Source organism: Paramisgurnus dabryanus, chromosome 9 (assembly GCF_030506205.2).
Source record: "Paramisgurnus dabryanus chromosome 9, PD_genome_1.1, whole genome shotgun sequence".
NCBI classification, from domain to species: Eukaryota; Metazoa; Chordata; class Actinopteri; order Cypriniformes; family Cobitidae; genus Paramisgurnus; species Paramisgurnus dabryanus.
This window is the reverse complement of record NC_133345.1, coordinates 34868822-34893992: the sequence shown is the minus strand read 5'-3', so window position 1 is coordinate 34893992 and position 25171 is coordinate 34868822. Positions and strand designations below refer to the sequence as shown.

General features: G+C 33.5%; 1 protein-coding gene across 2 annotated transcripts; it reads left to right on the top strand.

Moving 5' to 3' along the window:
- The first annotated feature begins 429 nt into the window (after positions 1-429).
- Positions 430-24323, top strand: ppp6r2b (protein phosphatase 6, regulatory subunit 2b). Of its 2 annotated transcripts, XM_065283641.2 has the most exons (22): positions 430-669; positions 3781-4043; positions 5819-6005; positions 6092-6229; positions 6315-6380; positions 7085-7197; positions 8131-8244; positions 8329-8455; positions 8698-8850; positions 8927-9130; positions 11620-11684; positions 11934-12049; positions 12136-12221; positions 12351-12448; positions 14625-14676; positions 14808-14938; positions 15048-15202; positions 15313-15475; positions 15559-15632; positions 22452-22647; positions 22756-22845; positions 22927-24323. In XM_065283641.2, the coding sequence occupies exons 2-22, from the start codon at positions 3817-3819 to the stop codon at positions 22940-22942; spliced, it is 2571 nt and encodes an 856-aa protein (XP_065139713.1). In that variant the 5' UTR covers positions 430-669; positions 3781-3816; the 3' UTR covers positions 22943-24323. The 2 variants fall into 2 exon arrangements, with proteins under 2 accessions (XP_065139713.1, XP_065139714.1); XM_065283642.1 differs by lacking the exon at positions 22927-24323 and having other exon boundaries at positions 22756-22849.
- Positions 24324-25171: the final 848 nt, after the last annotated feature.

The following is a 25171-nucleotide window of genomic DNA, read 5'->3' as shown; positions in this document are numbered from 1 at the left end:
AGTAAATATTAAGATGTAGTGTTTTTAAACTAGATACGGAGAATGAAGCCCTTACTAAAATAATTAACTAACTATAACTTTTCGAAATGTAATGGTGTCTTTTACAAATAACATTATGAAGTAATTCAAATTTCTGAGATGGATTTAAGCTTTGTTGACAGTGTCACTATTAGCCCCCCCCCCCCCCCAAAAAAAAAAAACAACAACTATAGTTTTCCCTTACTCATGCATGATTCAAGAAGTCAAGGTTTTGTATTAGGTTAAGGTTATTATAGTCAAATATATGTTTGTGAATATGGCATATAATGCTTTAAAACAGGACAATATCTACCAATTGAGATCAGTTGATCTAACAGACTTGATAATCTCGTTTTAAACTCATTTCCTATTCAAAAACACGGGCAACGCGCGTTCGCGTTATACACAGCAAGCGCGTCCCCGTCTCTAGTCGGCCATTTTGACTTCAGAAAAATGTCCTAATCTTTTCTGCTCACATTTTGAGGATCTGAAAGGGACAGCAGTGCTGGAGAGGGCTGCTGGAGGTGACAGCATAGAAATCTATGAATGTACAGCGATGCCAACCAAATATCAGATCTCCCCTCTGACACCTTATAGGGCAGGTCTGATCAGAGATCACTGCTGTTAGTCTGACACCCAGAAGTCTTACTGGTAAGTTAACAACAGTTAATTTGTTCTCTATACTGGTATTTATCACAGTTTGTGCGGGCTTATTTGACTTATAAACACATGCGTTGTGTTACATGCATGTAGATTGCATACTCTGTATACGAGCAATGTTTAACTACACCATGCTTCTGTTAAAGATAAATGACTTTCACCTTGAAATCTATGATTTTATTTATATGATAAACTATAAGAAATCTGTACATTGTAATAATTTGACATGCTTCGTGGACGCCAGACTATGTTTACCTTTGTTATTACAAATGATCCTAATATTATTTACAACCAGGCTTTTGGTACTAGATGCTTTTATAAGCGCTTTGCAACAATGTAGTCAATAAACGTATGTAAATCTCAGCGTTCCGATTGGTGGTCCGCGTCTTGCCTCTGCGTTCTGATTGGTGGATCGCTGACAGTGACATTTAGCGAGGTTGCTGTGCTCTGTCCCTGACATTGATGCCACATAGGGGATTTAATTTCATTTTGTGTGTATTTTAGTAAAAATAACATGGTAATGAGAGTAATTGTACAGTTATTTTGTATCTGGTTATCCTGAATAGCACAGCAGAGTCAAACACGTTAGCGTGTATTTGATCACATCAGTTCAGTTTTTAGGATTTGCTGGCTGATGTTTACAGTATAATACTGTACTCCCCTGCTGAAAAAAATAATAATAAAACCATTACAGAAAATTCTAATGGTTTCCATTAAAATACCACTAGGAACCATTAGCTTTTACCATTAAAACCACTATACACAGTGTGTTTTGGGCCATATTCCATTAGAACCAATACATAAAACTAATAGAACCAATACATACCATTAGAGACCAACAAAAACCAATAGACTGTAGTGTGTTTTGGGCCATATTCAATTAGAACCAATACAATTCCCAATAAAAACAATAAAACCATTAGAATTTTCTGTAATGGTTTTATTGTTTTTTTCAGCAGGGTCCTGTTTTAAATAACATTTGAGAATTACTGCATATATTGCAATTGATAGATTCAGAAATTATTATATTCATGTAATTATTTTAAGATTTGTACCAATACACAACTTATTTTATACAGAAACTTTAGATTTGAGTTTAGACTGTTAACTGTCTGTCTGTTATGTATACAGTACAGATGGTTATTATGGTGTTTTATGGTACTTTAAACTTAAAGTCCCCATAAAATCAAAACTAACAATTCTTATGTTTTTTATGGAATATTTGTTTATCTGTGTGAGTCATTTTTTTATGAATGTGCCCTCACTTTAAAATGTACTTCCGCCCTCTTCTGGCAATCATTCTCTGATGAAGTCAGCTAGACCGCTTGGGCGGGGGCATTTGTTAACCCCGCCCCCTCTAGCTGTCAGTCTGCTGCAAGTTTTATATAATTTATTTATTTTATAAAAATTTTTGAATGAAACGCCTACTTTTCTATATCCAATCAATTCACAGTGAAAAACACAGGCCACGCCCTAATGTGATATTCCGGAAATAAAGTTAATCGCAACTTCCGGTTCACAGGGACTTTAAAACAATCTGAATTATCAGAATAGCCCGAATATGCATATTACAATATTGAAATGGTTAGCAATAACCAAATTATTTTAAATGGGACATTTCACAAGACTTTTTAAGATGTCAAATAAGTCTTTGGTGTCCCTGGACTGTGTATGTGAAGTTTTAGCTCAAAATACCATATAGAAAATTTATTATAGCATGTTAAAACTGCCACTTTGTAGGTGTGAGCAAAAATGTGCCGTTTTGGGTGCGTCCCTTTAAATGCAAATGAGATGATCTCTGCACTAAATGGCAGTGTTGTGGTTGTATAGTGCAGATTAAGGGGCGGTATTATCCCCTTCTGACATCACAGGGGGAGCCAAATTCCAATTACCTACTTTTTCACATGCTTACAGAGAATGGTTTACCAAAACTAAGTTACTGGGTTGATCTTTTTCACATTTTCTAGGTTGATGGAAGTACTGGGGACCTCATAGCACTTAAACATGGAAAAAGTCAGATTTTCATGATATTTAATACTTCAATGTGAAGTGTGTATGTTGGTTATATAATTGTATAATTTTTTTTGTTTACGCATATCGTAGCAAGTCACACATTGCATTTTCCTTCAATACCGTCCAGAACTATTATTTAGTTTGCTCAGGTAAGGTAAAGTGATAGGCCTAAATTATAAGTAATTCACAATGCTTACTATTTTGTGGTATTTTCTTTGTCCAAACCTAATTTTTCTAATCAATTAAATTATTTAAACATTTTTACTTTTCTTTTTCAAATAATAAAAATGTAGAAGAAAATAGCTGAAAATACAGTAAAAGTTTTAATAAAAAGCATAGTGAGCTCTGGCTTTCTGAGGTACTGGTAATCTTCTGGGAAATAAGATGTATTCAGTCCTGGGAAAGTCAAAGAAAATAACAATTAGTTTTAAAAATCATAGAAAATAATTTAAAATTTAAGTCTCATTTTTTTTGAGGGCAGCTCAAAATTGTTTTCTTAATAGAATCTCAGTATGTGTGTTTGCAGTGATGCTCTGGATGATGTCCTGTAGTTTAGACCGAAGGCTGACCTCATATCCTCTGATCTCATTAAATTACTTAAAATAAACATGCTGCTATCTTAGTGTCTACCGTACTGCGTGTGTTTAAACAAAGCAGAGTCCTGTTCCAATTTATAATGCATTCAAAAAACAGTATGTTTTTTACCTTGGAATCAAACCCACAACCTTTGCACTGCTGCTTACACAATGCACAGGAACAGTTGAAATTTACTTACCCAGGTTTCATTGCAAACATGTATGATTTTACCTCAGTTTGGCAGAATATTAACACTGTGTCATATCAGGTTAGTCATGATAACAGTAGACTCAATAAATATTACAGTACTCTTAAAGGTAAATCAATTACAACTTTACTGTATATTATTTATACCCAGGTTGTTTATGTATTATTTATTATGGTTACAGTTATTTTGCCAAGATGTGTTTCTGGATTGACATCCACTGTTGTCAATAAACATGTCCTAACATAAACCACAACCCTGGCAATAATCTTTCTCTCTCTCTCTCTCTCCTTCTCTCTCTGTCTCAGGCACTCTTTCTCTTTTCTCTATAGGCTGCTGCAGTCATGTTTTGGAAGTTCGACCTGCACAACAACTCTCAGGTTGAGAAGCTTTTGGAGAAGGAGGATGTGACCCTGCAAGAGCTTCTGGATGAAGACGATGTGCTACAGGAGTGTAAGGCCCAAAATCAACGCCTGCTCGTCTTCCTCACACAGGACAGCAGCATGCTGGAGCTCATCAATCTCATTACACACGAGCCACCTACTGACCAGGAGGAGAAACTGCGCTACAAGTGAGTAAAGGGGCACCCTTTCAATCAATTAACAATATATTGGCCAGTTAAAATAACGGACATATATTTGTTTTGAGGATGATTTTGGACACCTTCATAATCATGACATGACACGTGTCAGAAGACTTTATGCACATTTATGACAACTGTCATTAAGTGTCATTGACATTTTTTGAGATGTCTTTGTTATGACAACTTGACATAAACCAATACATCATTGCTAAATCTGTCATAAACGTGACATAGCAGAATAATTATGAAACTTAAGCAACTTCATAGCTTTATGGGTTAACATTACATTAAACTGTCATTTAAATGTCATTAAGTGTTAATACTCTGTCAAATAGTTAACAGCGTCCTGAATATTTTTCTTGACCTCAGTTACAGTGTTACAAATTTAACTTATCATTAAAATATAATTAAGTGTTAAAAAAAGTCAAATAATTTAACTACCTTAACAAAATGCAACAGACCCGTCACAAAATATTTTATTAATTTAATGTAATTAATTGTTTTTGCTGTGATATAGACCCAACGCTGCATGGCTTAACCCATTATTGTACTGTTTTATTTATTTTTAGGTAATTCGGTCTTCAAATGCAATAAAATATAATTTTATCAATTTTAATTATAATTATTATTATTGGATGATTGATTTTATTTCTGTAACACCTGGAGGAAACTTAAAAAAAACCATTATGAACTGAAGAATATTCATGACACTGTTATAAAACTATTTGACAGAGTATTAACACTTAATGACATTTTAATGACAAATTATATTTGTACCCCTGTAGTTGAGGTCAAGAAAAATATTTTTGATGCTATTATAAAACTATAAACTAACAGAGTATTAACACTTAACTGACCACTTTTTACCAATGATACAAATTAAATTTGTCATTAAAATTTCATTATGTTGTCTTGGTAATGTCAAGTTGTCACGACAAGTTATGAAGTATTGGTTAATAAAAAGTTGTCAACAAAGACATCTCAAACAATGTCATCTTTGCAATAAAAATGACATAATTGAACAAATGACACTTAATGACAGTTGTCATAAACGTGCATAAAATCTCCTTCATGTTCATGACACGTATACTTATAGGGGTGAAAAAGTGATGCATACCTTCAAATTAATATAACTCCGGTATTATATTGGTCTAAAAGCCTAATCTTGGTTTTGTTTTAAAGAAAACACTTTAAAGTTTTTCACGGAAGTGTCTGAAGGTGAAAATATTATATAAAAAAATCATCATAGCAGTTTATATTTATTTTAATAAATACAAATAATGCAGTAAAGTATATATTTTATACATAAAATTATCACAAAAACGGCCACTAGGTGTCAACGGTTTGCTGCATACTCTTGTCACAAATTAATAAATTACTGTCACTGCATTATTGTTACTGCTAAAAGGTTTTAAAATATGAAAACTACAAAACAACAGATTACATTTTTACATGCAAAATATTGAAGTAAATTTGGCGCCAGTTAAGGTAAACACAGACATATTTGTAAGTAACAATTTTTTTAAAAAAAATGCCATGTCTTAGTCCTAGTCAGTCTCTTATGAATGTAAAAATGGCTGAACTGATGACAAATGCATCAATTTGAAACCATTTTAGGAAATAAATGCTTATAAAAATACTTGTTAATCCTGTCACACTACGACCACTCTGTTTTTACATTTAGCCAATAGAAATTCTTTATAGATCATCTACTGTACATGACGCATACATGTGGTTTTTGTTTCATGTGGTCTCATACACAGATACGCTAATACAGCATGTGAACTGTTGACGTGCGACGTGTCCCTCATCAACGATAGAATGGGCGGAGACGAATCTTTGCTCAACACGCTCTATAACTTCCTAGAGCAGACCCCGCCCATGAACCCGCTACTGGCCTCATTCTTCAGTAAGACCATCGGGAATCTCATCAGCCGCAAAACCGAACAGGTGTGTCAAATATCTGCGACTCTGTTTCTTAAAAATGCTTGATTGATGTTTTATCACCGACTTTGTTTAATAACGTTATTCATCAGGTGATCGGTTTCCTAAAGAAGAAGGAAGATTTTCTCGGACAGGTGTTGAAACACATGGATGCGTCAGCCATGATGGATCTGGTGCTGCGTCTCATCAGCAGTGTAGAGTCGGCTTCTGTCAGACAGGAAGTACTCAGTGTGGGTGGAGTCTTGCAGCTCTTGTATACTGCATATGTGTTAGGATATTTCAGGATATATTCTGATTCATATCGTGTGTTTGCAGTGGCTGAATGAGGAAAAACTGATTGAGAGGCTCATTGAACTGATTCATCCTCAATATGATGATCAGGTGAGTGCTGCTTGTCCATGCAAAACTCGATGGTTGCTCACTGGGATCAAATAACCAAACCTCAGAATCTCTGAATGATGTTCTGATTTCTTCACATGTGATCCAGTCTGTAAAAAACACATGATTTTTTTACTCTTTTCTACATGAAATCATCCAACATAATTTAAAGATATTTGTGTAAAAATTAGGGCTGTGCATAGATTAATCTAGATTATTCTCATACAAAATAAAAGTATTTTATATATGACTTTGTGCTGTGTGTAAATAATATGTATATTTAAACACACATACATGTATATATTTAAGAAATGTTTTATTTATATATAGTTTTTTATTTATATATAATATAGAATTTATAAAAATATAAATAAATGTATAGACAAATGTAAATGTTTCTTAAATACGTACATGAATGCGTGTGTATTTATATACATAATAATTACACACAGCAAAAACTTATATGTTATGCAAAAAAATGCTTTTTTATCTAAATGATTAATCTAGATTAATCTATGCCCAGCACTAGTAAAGATATACCAAATTGTAAAGAACAATATCACTATTACTATTACATTAAAAAAAAAACTAATAATCAGCAAGTTGACATTATTAATGCTTTTGTTATAAATGTCAAAAACATTCCACCTTACAAATTAATGTAAACAAACAGGAATACTGAGAAATTTCTTGGTGCATTTTTACAGAGGCAGTCAAACGCATCTCAAGCCCTGTGTGACATCATCCGTCTGAGCAGAGATCAGACCGGTCTAATGCCGGACAACAATGAGCTCGACCCTCTGCTCACAACACTAGAACTGTAAGGGAGTGTGTGACTTTGTGGTCTAGATCAGGGGTCTTCTGCAGGGGCTCCCGGGTCTCTTTGGGGGTCCCTGGTTGTACAACCAATTAGGCATTCAACAAAAGGCATGATTAAAATGAATGTTTCCACAATAAAATCTATTCAGTAATTTTAAAATGTTATGTTTTATGTTTACAGTATGTGACTGTGTATACCAAAATTATTCTTTTGATATATTTGTAATATAACCATCATAACAAAGTATGTAGTAATAGTCTTAATTTGATATATTTACTGGGGGTCCCTGCTCCCCCACTATCGATTAAGGGGTCCTTGGCCTGAAAAAGATTGAAGACCTCTGGTCTAGATGGTTGTGCCTCATACATCTTGAAAAGTGAAGCGGCTGGCTCTTTGATCGCCCCCTGGTGGCTGGCTGCAGTAAACCCCGGCCTCTCCATTCAAATGAATGTGACTCGGCTCTAAATAAAAACATTATTTACACTTCCAATAAAATTTTCCAAAAGATTCTCCTTTGAGGTAGTTGTTATCATGCTGATATATATTCAATTGTTCATTTTTGTGATAAGTTTTATTTTAACTTATTTTTTGAAAATAAACATACATAGATACAGGTCATTGAAAGTGCTTGAATATATTTAGTGAATTTTGTTTTCTGAAAAAAAAAAATCCATATTATTCCCTGTGTAGTGTAGGATAATATCATAAAATTCTAGACTTTTTGAATCCTTGAATTTGAAGTTAACTAAGTTGTGGAAACCCTGATCTTAGATTCAGTTCAAACTCGAATGAAAACAACCATCAAATCTCTTGAGCTATGAAAGAGATAACCTCTTCCTGTTCAAGCGGGCGGTTCATAGACAGAATAAACTGCTCTGTGGTTTAGATTCCCGAAAAGATCAGGCCATCAATTTCTGCTTGTGTTTTTTTCAGACAACAGAACGTGGAGGCTCTCCTGAAAAACATGTTTGGAGGTGAGAGGAGTGAAGTCTGTATCGTGTACGGGACGCTGGTGTTACTGACATTGTTGGAAACTCGTAGACCAGGGTGAGTAGAAACGCATAAAGATGTGTATATCACACAGACATTTACTGTTACTCATGTTTGTGTTTGTTTGTTTTTGTATGACAGTATAGAGCAGATCATTGACCCATGTTCTCAGGGACTGGAGAAGTCTTACACTGTAAACAACAGCATATTAATGGGAATCCAACCACAACTAAAACTCTTCCACCATCTTTTGTTAAACCCACCCAAGGTTGGACCGGCCATCCAGTTGTATTACTATACATTTATTTACATTTACGCCTTTTACACTTTTATCCAAATAAGGCCCCAAGGACATGATATCAGTATTGACTTTGTAAAGAAATGTTTTAATATCTTACATCAGATTGTAACTTTCTTGTCTGGCCACACTGGCCTTCTTTTCACAACCATTTAAAATGTAAAAGTGTCAAATAAATCCCACCCTACATTAAATTTGTCTCTGTCCTGTAGAAATGTGTGATGTTGACCACTATGGGTGTCTTAGAGGAGCCGTTCGGCAACGCTCGACTGCATGCGGTCAGACTTATGGCTGCTTTGCTGTACACAAGAGCTCCCAGAATTCACCACGAACTGTGCCGACTCAACATGATCAACCTGCTGCTGGTGACGAGCCTTTTCAAAGTCAATGAATTAAGTTTTAATGTTTCCTCTTTTAATCTCTCTTTCTCTTCTTGTTTAGGACCTGTTTTTTAAATTCTCCTGGAATAACTTCTTACATATCCAAGTGGAGCACTGTATCTCAGCCATCCTTAACCCTACGACACTAAATGGAAAACTGCCGGATACTCCGGATCAGACTGAGAATCAGCTGGAGAATTTTCACACGGAGACGCAAACCTCTGACGGATGTGATATGTTCACACACTACGATCTGATCAAACATGTATGTATAACTATGAGACAAATGTGACCCTTGACCACAAAACTACTATTTCTAAATCTGGAATCTGAGGGTGTAAAAAAACTTAAATATTATAAAAATCGACTTTAAAGTTGTCCAAATGAAGTCTTTAGCAACACATATTACTAATGATAAATACATTTTTAAGAAATTTACAGTAGGAAATGTACAAAATATCTTCATGAAACATATATATACAATGTATTGTTGGCTATTGCTTCAAATATACTTGTGCGGCTTACGACTGGTTTTGTGGTCCAGGGTCACAAATGTCATTTATGATACTTAAATATACAGAATAGATCATTAAATTGTGTAATAATTCAATAATCATGGTACTTTTTCTTGTGCGATTTTTTTCATTCAAATATACAAAAAATACTTGCACAGTGTTATATTTTTTCTTCACATGTGTGCTTACTAGGGTTGTCCTCGACTAAGGATTTACATTTTTCGAATCAGAATTGTCGAATCTTTCTATAGTCGACCGATAGTTGAATTATCTATGTGTGTGTGCATGGGTTGGGAGGGGGCCAGACCAGGTACAAATGGGTAACTTTTATTTTCTTTCACAAGCAGCACACATAAACAACTTTCTGATTAAGTGACCAAAACGAAGACAAAACTGACGATGCATTTATATAATTTTTTAAGCTAACATGTAAGGCAACATAAACATTTGTTTAATTATTCCTCATAACATTTTAAAGCCACGATCTTAAGAGCATCACACAAAGATATAACAAAAAACATTTTGATAACTAAACCTAAAAAAAGAAACAAATGTGATCCTGCCTTTGAAACCCCGCCTACAATTCAGCGATTTTATTTAATTTGGAGATTTAGCGCATCAAAACAGTCATGACCAAAAAAAAAAACGAGAAATTACATATAATTTGTGATTGTTACTGTAAATGATAAAAACTAAGCTTTATATACAATTCATTTAACGTTAATTTATAACAAGAAAAACACTGAAATTAATGATTTTATAGACACTAGGCGTTATTATTTAGCACAGAAATACCTGCTTGCTTACTTTGACTTTTATCATCTCTGTATTCACTTTAGGTAGAAACACCTGATGATTTTTATATTATTTCTTTCAGGAATCTCTTTTCTATCATTTGAAAGTAAACACCGACCATAATATTAAATCACAAGAAAGACGTGTCAGGCATAAATATAGGTTCGGTGCAGATATTTTCCGTGTCATCACCAAAATTAAAAAAAAACGGCTTACCTGTTTTGTAGTTTAACTTTTGACAAGATAACCACTATGTTTTAAATACATTTTAAAAACTTATATCCGTCGAAAAACATCCGATTTTTTAATGTTTAGTTTGATGAACTCCTAAATATGAGACGCAGGGCACCTAGCCTGTTCGGCTAAATTGCATGCGCCAGCACAACAGCGATACAATGAAAAGCAATCCAAAATTTAACTTAAATTAGATCAGAATTTATGTTTAAAATAAATGTAATAAAATAAGGTCAGAAGTAACAAAGTGTAGTACAAATATGTGCAAAATGCCTGAAGTGCACAGAAACAAAACACAAGCCAAATAGATAAATCAGATAACCCAGAGTGATTTATAAATACAATAAAATAAAGAAATAAAAGAATGAAAGTACAGCCAGAATTGCCAGCTTTGTCTTTTAAATGTAGAAACAAAGAGGCAATGGTTTATTAACATAGGAACCTCTTATGGAAGTGTACCCCGGTCACAAGGTTTGTTGGATTTATTAACGCATTTTAAAAATATTTATTGAAAGCTGCTACTTCACATATTATTTGCAGCATTATCATAATATGCAGTATATTAATATATTGGGAGAAAGCGGTTATATGTGAAATCAGATAATGTGTGCACCCATATACGACCAAAATTGAATGATGCCCATTTCATAACACATCTACGACGATTCGACTGTGAGATTGGTAGTCGAATCAGGCTTCTCCTATCGATGCATCGAATCTTCAACTATTCGGGGTCACCTCTAGTGCTTACATTATCCCAAATGTTTTCAACAATGTTTGAATCCAGAGAATTTACTTCACGCTCCTTTACAGCATCATCAAGCTGCGACTTTGGTTTTGTATGGCGACCTCTAGTGGCAAAAAATGTACATATTGTGCCTTTAACTCTTTCCCTGCCATTGATGAGTTAACTTCTGTTAACCCAAGATCTTATTTAAAAAGTTTAACCAAAAACCCATTCAAAAACCCATTGAGTTTGGGATGATGGAACCGGATGTGCTAAAATGCAAACTTGCTTCCGGATTTTGCCTACAAAAATCCGTAATCCATGCGGCACTCTTACATTTGTTGTTTTTATCTCATTGACTTTGGTTTGGTTATGACATTAATTTTCAGAAGTAAAATGTGCCTGTTAGTGCAGTTATGTCATACTTTATATATAATTGTGATATAATTGTGTGTGTGTGTGTGTGTGTGTGTGTGTGTGTAGCTTATAAAGGACTGCAGGCTGATTCAGAGGATCTTAGATGCCTGGGAAGAAAATGACAAAACACAGTAAGTGCACTTTACATATATTTGAGCTGTATGTTTATAAATGTTTTAACCTAAACTTATTTATTTAGATAAATATAAATATCTTTAAATATCTAGCAGTTGTTGTGACATTTTTGTGTATTTTATATATATATTTTATTTTTGTCTTTATTGTTTTGTATTTATTAGAAAGCACTTTGGTTCACCTGTATAAATAAATGTTGATTGTTGTTGATTGATGTACAAGTCTTGAATCTGTGTGTGTTCTAGGGAAGCTGGAGGCATGAGAAAGGGGTTCATGGGTCACCTGACCAGGATTGCCAATACAGTGGTACAAAGTGCAGACAAAGAGCCGGAACAGACCCAAATAACAGGATTAATAAAAGGTAGATGAGACGCTGGGAGAGGATTTGTGTCATTCATAGATTTCTAACAAACATATGTAAAAATGTGTTTTGTTATGGTGTTACAGAGTTACCCGAGAACTATAAAGAGCGCTGGGAACATTTTGTGAATGATGCACTAACAGAAACTAACAAGAAGAATGCAGCAGACCTGGTGAGATTTTACACACAGATGATAAGAACTGCTATTGGCATTTTATTTAAGGATTATTTAGTTAGCTGAATATGTTTCATGATAACCTGATAACAAAATGTACAATAATCTCTCTTGCTCTTAACAAAGGTTTTCTCAGATTATCAGATTCAACAGATGACTGCAAACTTTGTTGATCAGTTTGGAATGAACGATGATGAATTTGGAGAACATGATGGCACCATCAGGTGATTTCTGCACAAGCATTTATATTTTATTTTCACATTTAACACATAGTTTGCATTGAAATTTCACATTTATTGTAACATTGATTTCACCGTCCAATTTAAAATTACATTTTGAATTTAGTCAGAGCCGTCATGCCCGTTAAAACTGAGGGAGCACTTGGCATTTTTTAAGTAGATTTTGCATGCAACCTTAAAATAAATTAAGCATATTTTCATCTGTTACTTAATTCATGGGTAAAATATGATCAGTTCAGCACGTTTCGCTGTTTTAATCACGTGCCTCTTTTTGGACGCAATTAATTATTAATGAAATATACAAACCTATGCAAAACAGCGCTGGTGCCATTATCATGCACGGTCGTGAATTAACTGTGTACAAAGATGACAGTTCAAAGTCCATTTATTATGTTTATATCTAGACATAGATATATATATATAGATATATATATAGAGAGAGAGAGAGCGAGAGAGAGAGAGAGAGAGAGAGAGAGAGAAAGAGATAGGTGGTAATGTGGCACGACGCAAAGCGGGTGTGCATTATTTTCGAATAATGGAGTGAACCACGGTTAACACAAACATTGCTCTGGTGTCTATTTTTAAGACATTTAACAAGTTAGGTGTGCGGTTTACAGAAAAATAATCAACACCCATGGAACATTTCTCAGCCAATCAGAATACAGCATTCAACAGCCATGTGGTATAATTAACGTTAATTAGCGCACCATGAGCTAATAAATCAGTGCAATTAACTCTTTCCCCGCCACTGATGAGTTATCTCGTCAATTAGGAGAAAACATTTGCATAAAATGTGTTTCTGATAATTTTTTATGTTAATCTGTAATGCCACGATTATCCACTTACCCAATTTATAAAAAAAACTGATGCAGAAAAGTTATTTACTAACTTTAAACTCTGTGTATGTTTTCATAATCACTCTAAATCTGATCTCTAACAAAATTCCTTCACAAAAATGAAATTATTTCAGCTTTTTATTAAAAAAAAATTAGTTTTAAAGAAAAATACCCATATTTAAGAGTTTATAAACAGAGAAAAAATATAGATAGGATGAAACATTTGTTTGTTTATTGTTTGCTTGAAAGCAGAGGGTCTGTTCTTTAATTTGAAATTTGTGTTTTTATATATTTTTAGATTTTTTTTTTCCTGTAAAGCATTTTGTGAAACTTTTGTGAAATCACACAAAATGCTTGCAGGCAACATTAAAAAAAAAGACTGGCGGGAAATGAGTTTAATAAATAATAAAACGAAAAATGTTAATTACAGCACTACATACTGCTTACGTTGCATGAAAGTTTTTGCAGTGTTGATCATTACAGCCAATCACAGACGTCACATGACTGTTTAGCGCTTTTTTGATTAATTTGTAAAATTGCAATAAAATAATTCCTAAACACTTCTCTTTTTGTCTGTGTAGTCTATAAGAATATGGCATATAAAATGTTTTGTTGTTTAAAGGGATACTCCACTTTTTTTTTGAAAATATACTAATCTTCCAGTTCTCCAAGAGTTAAACATTTGATTCTTACCGTTTTGGAATCCATTCATCTGATCTCTGGGTCTGGCGCTAGCACTTTTAGCATAGCTTAGCACAATCCATAGAATCTGATTAGACCATTAGCATCGCGCTTAAAAAATAACCAAAGAGTTTCGATATTTTTCCTATTTAAAATTTTTCTGTAGTAACATTGTGTGAGACCGACAGAAAATTAAAAGTTGAGATTTTCAAATTTTTGCTATTTTCATGTTAAGGCAGCAAAGTCCTTGATTATTACGCCAGAATGAGAGTATAGTTCCTAGCCATATCTGCCTAGAAAATCACAACTTTTAATTTTCCATCAGTCTTAGTACACGATGTAACTACAGAAGAGTCAAGTTTTAAATAGGAAAAATATCCAAACTCTTTGGTTATTTTTTTAGCGCAATGCTAATGGTCTAATCAGATTCAATGGATTATGCTAAGCTATGCTAAAAGTGGTACCGCCAGACCCGGAGATCAGCTGAATGGATACCTCTGTCCTTTTAATCGCATTTATAATTAAGATAACAGTATGAAGGTAGCACATTCAGTGTCAATACCAAATGCAAACAGAGTCACATGATTTCAGGTGGTAGTTAACTGGCATGTTTAGTCACGTTTGTCTGTCTTTTATTGGTTTAGCGCCACATTTGATCGGATTACAGAGATAAACTTTAACCTGGTGGATGAGGGGGTGAGTACTGATTCATAAACATTATTATTTTAAAAGGTCTCTGTCTGCATAATTGCCTGTTTCTGTGTTTGTTTTATAATCTTAAATCTGTGTCAGTCATTTATTGTTCTTCCTCATTTTCTCCCTCTCAGGCAAGCTCTGCCATGTTTGAGACTCGTGCAAAAGAGAGAATTCGCCAGTTTGATGAGGAGGAGGAGGAAGATATTTGGGAAGATAAAGAAATCAACTATGCAACACGCAAACAAGTTAAAGCACGAAGCAGGTTCATAACATTCTCTTCCCAAACCCTGGCCACACCCCTACACCTGACCCTCACAGAATTAACCCACCCACAAGAGTCATTTCTTAAACTGTTGTCTGTGGTTTATTAGGTTTGGACTGATGACCAGTGATCAGAAAAGTGAAGCTGATGGCGGCTCTCTTAGGCGTTTGGGGTCACCTGACCTGGAGTGGTATCCAGAATCAAAACAAACTCCGGAGAACGCCAAAAATCTGGACATGGACAAGCAATGCGGTGGTCCTCAAAGTACGTCTGTGACGTATAGCGCCACCCAAGCCATATCTAGACACAAACTAACGTAGAGACTTGGAGGTGGGTGATAAGAAAACCTTCAGCTTTTCTCTCCATTTCTGCAGGTTCGGGATGGATAGCGAGTTTTGAAGATGACTTCAACTGCCGGGACTTTGCGAGTATCGCCATGGATACGGGATCCAGCGTGTGGGGCAGCACAACCAATCCGCTCAGTGAGACGGAGGAGAAAGGATGGGCGACGTTTGGTGACTTTCAGCCGTTCTGCTGGTGAGTATGGGACTGTGATTGATGTGATGGTGTATATTAACGTCATGCTGATGTTGTGTTAAATCATATTGTGTGTTCTGCAGTTCAGATACAGGACCCAGATGCAGTTCACCGGTGGACTCTCAAAATCCAGGCAAACAGAGCCAGACCGATGAAGGTGAGTTTTTTTAAATGATAATCGTAATAGTAAAGTAAAACACTTTGTTACAATTAGTGTGTTACCTAGATAATTAGTTGATATAGTTAATGGGTAATATTAATGAACAACAACTACTTTATTATAACCTAATACGTTTATTATAAACTATAATAAATGATTTTGTGTTGCAACATTTTTTGTCATTGCTAGTGCGGTAAACACAGTGAAACTATAGTAATCACTACACATTGTTAGTGTATACTACAGTATTCTGTAGTATTAAGTACAGTGAGTTGATAAACTGTTAGTAAATTCTGTAGTATAATTATACTGTAGCAAATTAGAAGTTACTACACTTTCACAATGTATACTACAGTATTCTGAAGTATTTAATATATTAAATCAATAAACTGAAGTAAATACCTTTGTACTCCTTTATTTACTATAAGTTGAAATATACGGTAGTATATTTTATTAATTATTAAACTTTGATCATGTATACTATAGTACTCTGTAGTATAATAATTATAGTGAATTGATAAACTGTAGTAAATACTGTAGTATAATTTACTATTTATTATTGAAGTATACTGTAGTAATTACTACACTTTTAGTGTATACTACAGTACAATGTAGTTTATTAACTATAGTGAATTGATTAACTGTAAATATAGTAAATTAAAGTAAACAGTAGCAAATTAGTAATTACTACACCTTGAAAATGTATACTGCAGTATTCTGAAGTATTAAATATATTGAATCGATAAACTGTAGTAAATTATGGAGGACCACAAGAGTCATGCAAAATGTAATAAAGACCTTCAATATTTAAAGGTGACATAGAATGATTGAACAGAGTATTTATCCTTGTTCTGTGATATGACATGTAGACAAAAAAAAAATTGTTTGGGTCTGTAATGCCTTAGAAGCTTCCTAAAAACCTCTCTCAGATAGCTCTATTAGGGTGGGGGATTTTAAACAAGTGGTTTTGCACCTATTTGGCTCCCCTACTGGCTTAACTTGCAATCTCATTACTGATTGGCTGACTTTGCTGCCAATCAAAAAATTTAGCCAATTATTTTAAAGTGGAGGGGCAGTTAGATGCCTGTGATGTCATAAGCATCAGTTTTTCAGATTGGGCTGTTTTCTGGCTGACATTTCTAAAAGAGGAATTTCTATGAGACTGAGATGTTTAGCATGTTTAGCACTTTTTGTTATGGAGGACCACAAGAGTCATGCAAAATGTAATAAAGAACTTCAATATTTAATAACTACCTGGACAATAAAAATAGCAATTAATAGATTTGTTTAAAAACTCATTAATTAATCTATAAATAAATAGACAAAGTTATAAAAAAATCATTATGTAAGATTTTATTAGGCAGTAAAAAGTGAGATTATAAAAATAACGTAGAAATGAAATATTAATCAATTAATAAATAGTTCAAATTAATATAACAATTTATAAAAACAACATAAAATACTCAATAAGTTCATCATTTTAAATTGCATTTATAAATTCTAAATTAAATAATGGAATTTCAAAATGTATTTCAAAAAGCGATTTAAAAAGAGAAATAAATAACTGGATTTATAAATCGAACTACAAATACAGGTTTAAATTAGGCATTTAAAAGGGCATTTCCGTTTAACTTTTCTGTTTTCATTTTCCCGATGGTTCTCCTTATTCTTTTCGCTATTTGATTTGCTTTTCATTTTAGCCTTTCTATTTAGCTTTTCCGTGACTCTTTGGGTCCTCATCCGAGATCTATAAATCTGCGCATGACGTACAATCAGAGCCAATCAGCGAGCTTGTTACATCCGCCTGGCCATGGCTAATTTGCATTTCTCATTTGACCATTTGCAAGGACCCAAAGAGTCATGGAAAAGCTAAATAGAGAGGCTAAAACGAAAAGCAAATCGAATAGCGAAAAGAATAAGAAGAACCATCGGGAAATGAAAACAGAAATTTAAACCTGTATTTGTAGTTCAATTTATTAATCCAGTTATTTATTTCTCTTTTTAAATCGCTTTTTGAAATACATTTTGAAATTCCATTATTTAATTAAGAATTTATAAATGCAATTTAAAATGATGAAGTTATTGAGTGTTTTATGTTGTTTTTGTAAATTGTTATATTAATTTGAACTATTTATTAATGGATTAATATTTTATTTCTACGTTAATTTTATAATCTCACTTTTTATTGCCTAATAAAATGTTATATAATGATTTTTTTGTATCTATTTATTTATAGATTCATTCATGAATTTTTAAACAAATCTATGAATTGCTATTTTATTGTCCAGGTGGTTATTAAATATTGAAGTTCTTTGACTCTTGTGGTCCTCCATAGTAAAAACCATAGTACTCTTTTATTTACTATAATAAGTTGAAATATACTGTAGTATATTTTAGTAATTAACTAAACTTTTTTTCGTGTATACTACAGCACTATGTATTATTACCTTTTCTGAATCGATAAACTGTAGTAAATACTTTAGTACTGTAGTATAATTACTACACTTTTTAATGCATACTATAGTACTCTAGCAGGGGTGTGATTCTTCCGGCTTTTCCGACCTGAAAATGAGGCTTTCGTGAATCATGCAAATCCAATTTTTTTGTGTTTATGTGGGGGGGGGGGTCGCAAGGCACCGTTATAAATGACCGCATATCACTCCGCAAGTAGTCTATTTATTTGTCACGATCGAACTCTATTCAAAGCAGAGCTCACCAAACAGCTTGCAGTCAGATCCGGCGTGTGGTCTTGGCTGCAAATAAAAAAAATCATGCGTTCGCCTACAAATAGAATGAGAGGAACACATCTTTCACTCTCAGCCAAACTAACAAACTAGCCAATCAGAAGTAGAATGAGGAGGGGTCTTTGAGGTGTCTGAGATCCAGCTGCAGATGCCGCGTGGCCGCGGAGATGTCATAACAAGTTAACGTTGTCAGCGGGATGAAGAGTATGTATATGAAGCCTAGGTAAGACGACCTAATTGATAAAGGACTTAAATCAGTGGCGCTGGGCATGGATAGAAGGAAAAGGCAGAGACAAACAGCATTTTAGTAGTAAGAAATTAAGAGAACCTGCCAGGTGTTTGCTCCTTTACAAAACTGTCCGTTTCAAATCAGACCGCTATATGCCAGATTTCTCGTCGAGGTGAAATGCTGTCTCGCAATATCAATATAAACTTGCATTTGTGTCAAAACGTTTGCTTGCATTATAATTCTGTAATCACTTACGTTAACGCACGCATATAAGTTACGCGAATCAGATCCAGCGTCATCCTGACGAACACACGCCTGTATTTGCTCCTCTTAATGGTTTGTGAATCTGGCAGTAATGCTTGCGATTACAGAATAATATAATGACAAACACACACATTCATGGATCTGGTTTCCCTGTGTGTGTGCGTGTGCGTGTGCGTGTGAAACGCGTAGCTCGACTGTGCCAAAAGAACTATGCATAAGACAAATGCACTTTCCAGAAAGTCACAACATTTGAATTAAGTAACTTTAATGTTACAGTATCCACTTTAAATTCAGCGTTCAAATGTTGTAATCAATAATTAATCTTTACTTAATGCCCCCACTAATTATTCTATAAACATTAAACATGTTTTGACCAATTGGCAAATCTCATTTATCAAATTGTGTATGTGGCTTGTGTGCCTTATTATTATTATTACCATATGCAACCAAAGATTTTACTAAAAGGGTACAAATTTGTTTTGAAGAACATAAAAATCCTCATAGATCTAGTCACTTATTTGTACTCTCATAATGCACCGCATTGATGTATTTCCCTTTAAATGCACAAAATGATTTTGTTCAGTCTGATGCAGTGGCAAGGCTACATAATTGTCAGGGTGGCACTTGCCCATGCTGATTGACGATTGTCCACTCAGATCGATCAATTTTGAGCTCAAATTATATTTCAACTGTATTTCATCATATATATATATATATATATATATATATATATATATATATATATATATATATATATATATATGTAGCACTTATGTCACTGCAATCGTAATAACTATGCTACTGGACCAGTTCTAGGTTCGTTGAGTGGTGTATGTTATATTAGAAAAGACACATGAGACATGAAAACTTATATAAATTAATTAGCAGTTTACTGAACAGGAATAAAAAATGGAATAGGTAAGTTAGTAAGATGAATAGAATAATTAAATAAATATATCGATATAAATTATTCAATAAATGTATTGATAAATATTTACCCCACAAAATGTAGACCAATAAATAATCAATAAATATTTACAGTAAAAGATGTGTCAATAAATAATCAATGTAGATCAATAAATAATCAATAAATATTTATAGTAAAAGATGTATGTCAATAAATAATCAATAAATATTTACAGTACGATATGTATAATAAATAATTTTAAATCCTTTATATTTAATCTTTTCTTATTTAAATAAGTTTAAATGGATTTAACTGGTTTAAGTATGGGTTTATTCTGGTTAGTTTTGTTCTTAGACCGGTCTATTAAATTTTAATCAGCTCTTTTAGAACAGTTGCTTTAACTATTTTTAAGCTATTTGTTTCTAGTTTTCTTTTGAGTTAACTCTTCTTTCTTTATGGGAACAGGTAAGTATTTTAGTGTGCTTATGTTAGTGTGATTGTTTCACTTTAGAGGGTCTAACTCTTTTTTTTGCAGGTAAAATGTAAGGAGTCTCACTTTAACAGAAAAACATAAATGGGAAAAAAAATACAATACATCAACCAATTTACATTCATGCATTCACCTATTCACAAATTTCTCTACTCAATAAATCTAAATTATTGTGTTGCAATTTCAGAGTCCAATTCGATGTGTTCAAAAAAAAGTCAATATCCTATGTGATCAAAAGAATATAGCTCAGTGGTTCACTTTTTTCAGGTCAAACCGTATAAGCGATCAAAGTGTGGTGTTTCAATTCTTGCAGGTTAGAGATCCTTGGGTTGGCTCGCCATCTAGTATCCAGTTGAAATATCTATTCGTTCGTATGCTGTCTCGCAATACGCTGATTATCCAAAGGTCCGATCTGTCGTCGAGCTGTCCACAAACTTTTCCGTGTAGGAGAAAAAAAAACCTGGCCTGCACAGCAGGCCATAAAGAAAATGTCAAATAAATAAATAAAATAAATTATCTCAACAGTAACAACTGCTTATTCTCATGTTTAACACTGATAACGGAGGATTGCGATTCCTCTCGCTACTGACTGTCACCATGGTAACATCAACAAACTTGTAAAACCGTTTCTCAAAACACAAATAAATCAATAAACTCTCAAAGTGTAAGGGAATAATCTTAATATTACATACATTTTCCCTTTTTTACATTAAACATTCATAAGCTGATACACATAGATTGTACACCGATAACTTGTTACACTGTAATATATTGAACTCAATACACATTAAAACACAGTGAAACTCACCAAAACCGTCTTCAAAACACTCCTCAAAACCACCGCTAAGATATTATAGGGATGACTCTTGATGAACAAAATATTAAAAGTGTTAAATAAGCTTAATTTTGAAGTTTAGTTTAAGGTGTCTGGATTCCGTGTGTATCTTATCGATTTTCCGTTAGCTTCTGCCGTTTATGTTAAAAACAAAACAAAACAAAACAAAACAGCTCGTGCATAACTGTGAAAGTGTCTTAAAGGGACAGTGACATTAAACTAAAGGGATGATTCAACATCATTAAAAGAATTGAAACCTTTACAAAATCAAAATATTTTAATATATTGTGTTGTTTCTAAATAACTTATGTATTTATTGCTATTTATTAATTATATTATATATTATTATATATATTATTTATATCACTAATATTATTTATGGTTCTATTTGAACTGTGGGTTACATATATATATATATGTATATATATATATATATATGTATATGTGTGTGTGTGTGTGTGTGTGTGTGTGTGTGTGTGCGTGCGTGTGCGCGTGCGTGTGCGTGTGCGTGCGTGCATATGTATGTCGCCACGTCATGGTAGGTGTGCCGTATATTTTCCTGCTTTTTTGTCCTTTGCCAATCACACCTATGTCTAGTCTGTAGTGTTAACTATATTGAATTGATAAACTGTAATAAAAACTGTTGTATATATATATACACTTTACTTTATTACTTACTACAGTATACCTTAATTTACTATAGTATGTTAATCACTACACATTGTTAATGTATACTATAGTATTCTGTATATTTAAGTATATTAAATATATTGAATCGATAAACCGTAGTAAATACCATAGTACTCCTTTATTTACTACAATAAGATAAAATATACTGTTGGTTATTTTAGTAATTACTAAACTTTGTGTATACTACAGTACTCTGTAGTAATAACTTTATTAAATTGATTATCATTAGTAAATATTGAGTATACTTTATTATTTACTATAGTAAATTAAAGTATACTGTAGTATATTATAGTAATTACTACAGTTATACTATAGCAACTTTTGATGTGTACTACAGTACTCTTTAGCATATTAACTATTGTGAATTGATAAACTGTACTAAATACTGTTGTATACTTTATTATTTGCTATGGTAAGGTAGTATCTAGGAATTTTACCAAAGGGTACTATAGTATTTATTCATGTGGGATAACTAATGACTTCAACTTATTAGATTTCACTCTAGTGGAAAGTTTTTGTTCTTAATAATAATTCAGTGTTTAAAGGGGCTAATAGTATTACATTTATGCAGACTTTTTTTTTCAAATAGACTTACAGTGCATTTGATACATACAACAACAGACCATTTGAGCTAAAGTATGCATGTGTATGTTGTAGTGAAAGGTTCAGCGTGTGTGTGGAGCGTGTGTGGATCGAGGAAGGCTCCGCTCGTGGCATCAGACAGCAGCTCCAGTGATACAGACAGTGAGGAAGAGGAGGACAAAGCCAACATCATAGAGACGGTCGCCGTCGGCAAGGCCAAGGATGCAGTTAAACTCGGTGTGGACGCAAAGAATGAGAAAGTATTCAGCAGGTATTTTATATCATATACATTTGTTTTAAATATTCAGATGGATTCATTTCATACCTTCTGTAAAACACCTGAAGCTAAATGAGGATTTTTATTTCCGATCCGTTTCAGTGACACTAATGATAAAGCAACAGGTGGCATGGCAACAGATGTCATAGCAACAGGAACCATGACCGGCACTCAGCCGCCCAAGGAGCAGAAGTAAATATCAACACGTTCTTTCATAAGAATTCAATGCATGTGTATCAAAGTCTCTAAATATCTCTCTGTATCGCTCTACAGCAGCAGTCCGAAGTAACGGCATTTCACAACCCCACCTCTATATCCGTGACAACTGTTGCCACACCCGTGAAATGATGTTTTTTGCCACCCTTAGCCCCTCCCTTTGGCATTTAACCCCTTCCTATTGATCTGTCATGTAGTCATGCAGGTTTTTGTTGACTGGTAATCTACATCTACCCCAGTCTTCCCTAACCAAGACTCATTGGAGTTAAATTGACCTTTGAACCCTGTGAGAGCAGCCCGTAAGCGTGTGTTTGTTGTTTTGGGACAAGAATAAGTTGCACATTGACATATGCATAAACAACATGCTCGAAAAGATACATCTACGGGTGTTAATAGTGTTATGTTTTGTTTTTGGATCAGTGTTTAGCACTAACAAAACTGTGTGTTTGTGTGACTCGAGTGGCTGATCAATATTTCTGTAAGCTTTTGGTTTTATTTGCACTTTTTATCAGCCGCACTCCTAACAGTCTCACACACATGTGTTTTAAAACTAACTAAACTAATTGAACCCATTTTTTGAGCAAATGTGCTTGATGTACTGTGTTTTCACATCAACGGGTTAATTCAGTATTTTATTGCTGTTGTTTCAAACCTGTGTGACTTTCATCTGTGGAACATAAAAGATTATAAGCAAAATTTTGCGGTCTGGCGGCACCACTTTTAGCATAGCTTAGCATAATTCATTGAATCTGATTAGACCATTAGCATCACGCTAAAAATAACCAAAGAGTTTCAATATTTTTCCTATTTAAAACTTGACTCTTCTGTAGTTACATCGTGTACTAAGACCGACAGAAAAATATGCTATTGAAAGTTACCAAGAGGACTATTTTCAGGCAGTGCGTAATATCATAACATCACACTTTTTATTTTCTGTCAGTCTTAGTATACGATGAAACTACAGAAGAGTCGAGTTTTAAACAGAAAAAAATATACAAACTCTTTGGTTATTTTTTAGCGCAATGCTAATCTGATTATGCTAAGCTATGCTAAAAGTGTTACCGCCAGACCCAGAGATCGACTGAATGGATTCCAAAATAGTTAAAATCAAACGTTTACACTGCAAAAAAAATTATTTTCAAGAAAAAGATTCTTAGTATTTTTGTCTTGTTTTCAGTAAAATTATCTAAAAATTCTTAAATGAAGATGCTTTTTCTTGATGAGCAAACGACCCAAGAAAATAAGTCTAGTTTTTAGACCAAAAATATCAAATTTAAGTGATTTTTGTGCATAAACAAGCAAACAAATATGGCAATGGGGTAAGCAAAAATCGTGAACATTTTTCTTAAACACTATATTTAAAAAATCTAGAAAAATTTGCTCACCCCATTGGCAGATTTTTTTGCTTTGTTTTATGCACAAAATCACTTAAATGTGGTTTTTTTTTGTCTAAAAACTAGACTTATTTTCTTGGATCGTTTTGCTCATCAAGAAAAAGCATCTTAATATAAGAATTTTCAGATATTTTTACTAAAAACAAGACAAAAATACTAATACTATTTTTTTCTTGAAAATCATTTTTTGCAGTGTACTATCTTTCTTTCAGCTCCAGCTATTAAATCACATATGTATATTGTGATGCATCAACTTTGGATGAGATGTTATGAGATGTTCTTCTGAATACCTTTCTTCTGGAATATAATATTCCATCACTTCTAAGTTAATAACAGTGAATAACTGTAAAGCTTTTGTGTTCCACAAAGTCATGAAAGTAATTCATTGACAGACGTTTCATTTTTTTTGTTGGGAAAAATGAGTTTAAATCTGCTCATTTTAAGGGATAGTTCTCCCAAAAATTAAAATCACCCCATGGTTTACTCCCCCTCAATCCCTGAAAAAAAAAATTTTCAGACAAACACTATCTGAGTTATATTAGAAAATGTCCTGGCTCTTCCTAGCTTTATAATGGAAGGAAATGGTGCTTTTGATTTGAAACCCTAAAATGTGCATCCAATCCTTTACATAAGTAATCCACATGGCTCCAGGGGATTAAAAAATACTTTCTAACGACAATTGATCCGATTTTGTAAGAAAATATTAATATTTTTCTTATAAAACCAAAATAAGTAGCTTCCGGTAATGACCGACGCACGTTCATGAAAGAATGCACGTCAAGAAATGATTTTCAAGAAAAAAATTCTTAGTATTTTTGTCTTGTTTTCAGTAAAAAATCTAAAAATTCTTAAATTAAGATGCTTTTTCTTGATGAGCAAAATGACCCAAGAAAATAAGTCTAGTTTTT

Excerpts from the sequence above, each read along its gene's own strand:
- ppp6r2b (XM_065283641.2), top strand. The coding sequence starts at position 3,817 with ATGTTTTGGAAGTTCGACCTGCACAACAACTCTCAGGTTGAGAAGCTT. Across the intron at positions 9,131-11,619 it reads ACTACGATCTGATCAAACAT|CTTATAAAGGACTGCAGGCT; the intron begins GTATGTATAACT and ends GTGTGTGTGTAG. Across the intron at positions 15,633-22,451 it reads ACAGAGCCAGACCGATGAAG|TGAAAGGTTCAGCGTGTGTG; the intron begins GTGAGTTTTTTT and ends TGTATGTTGTAG.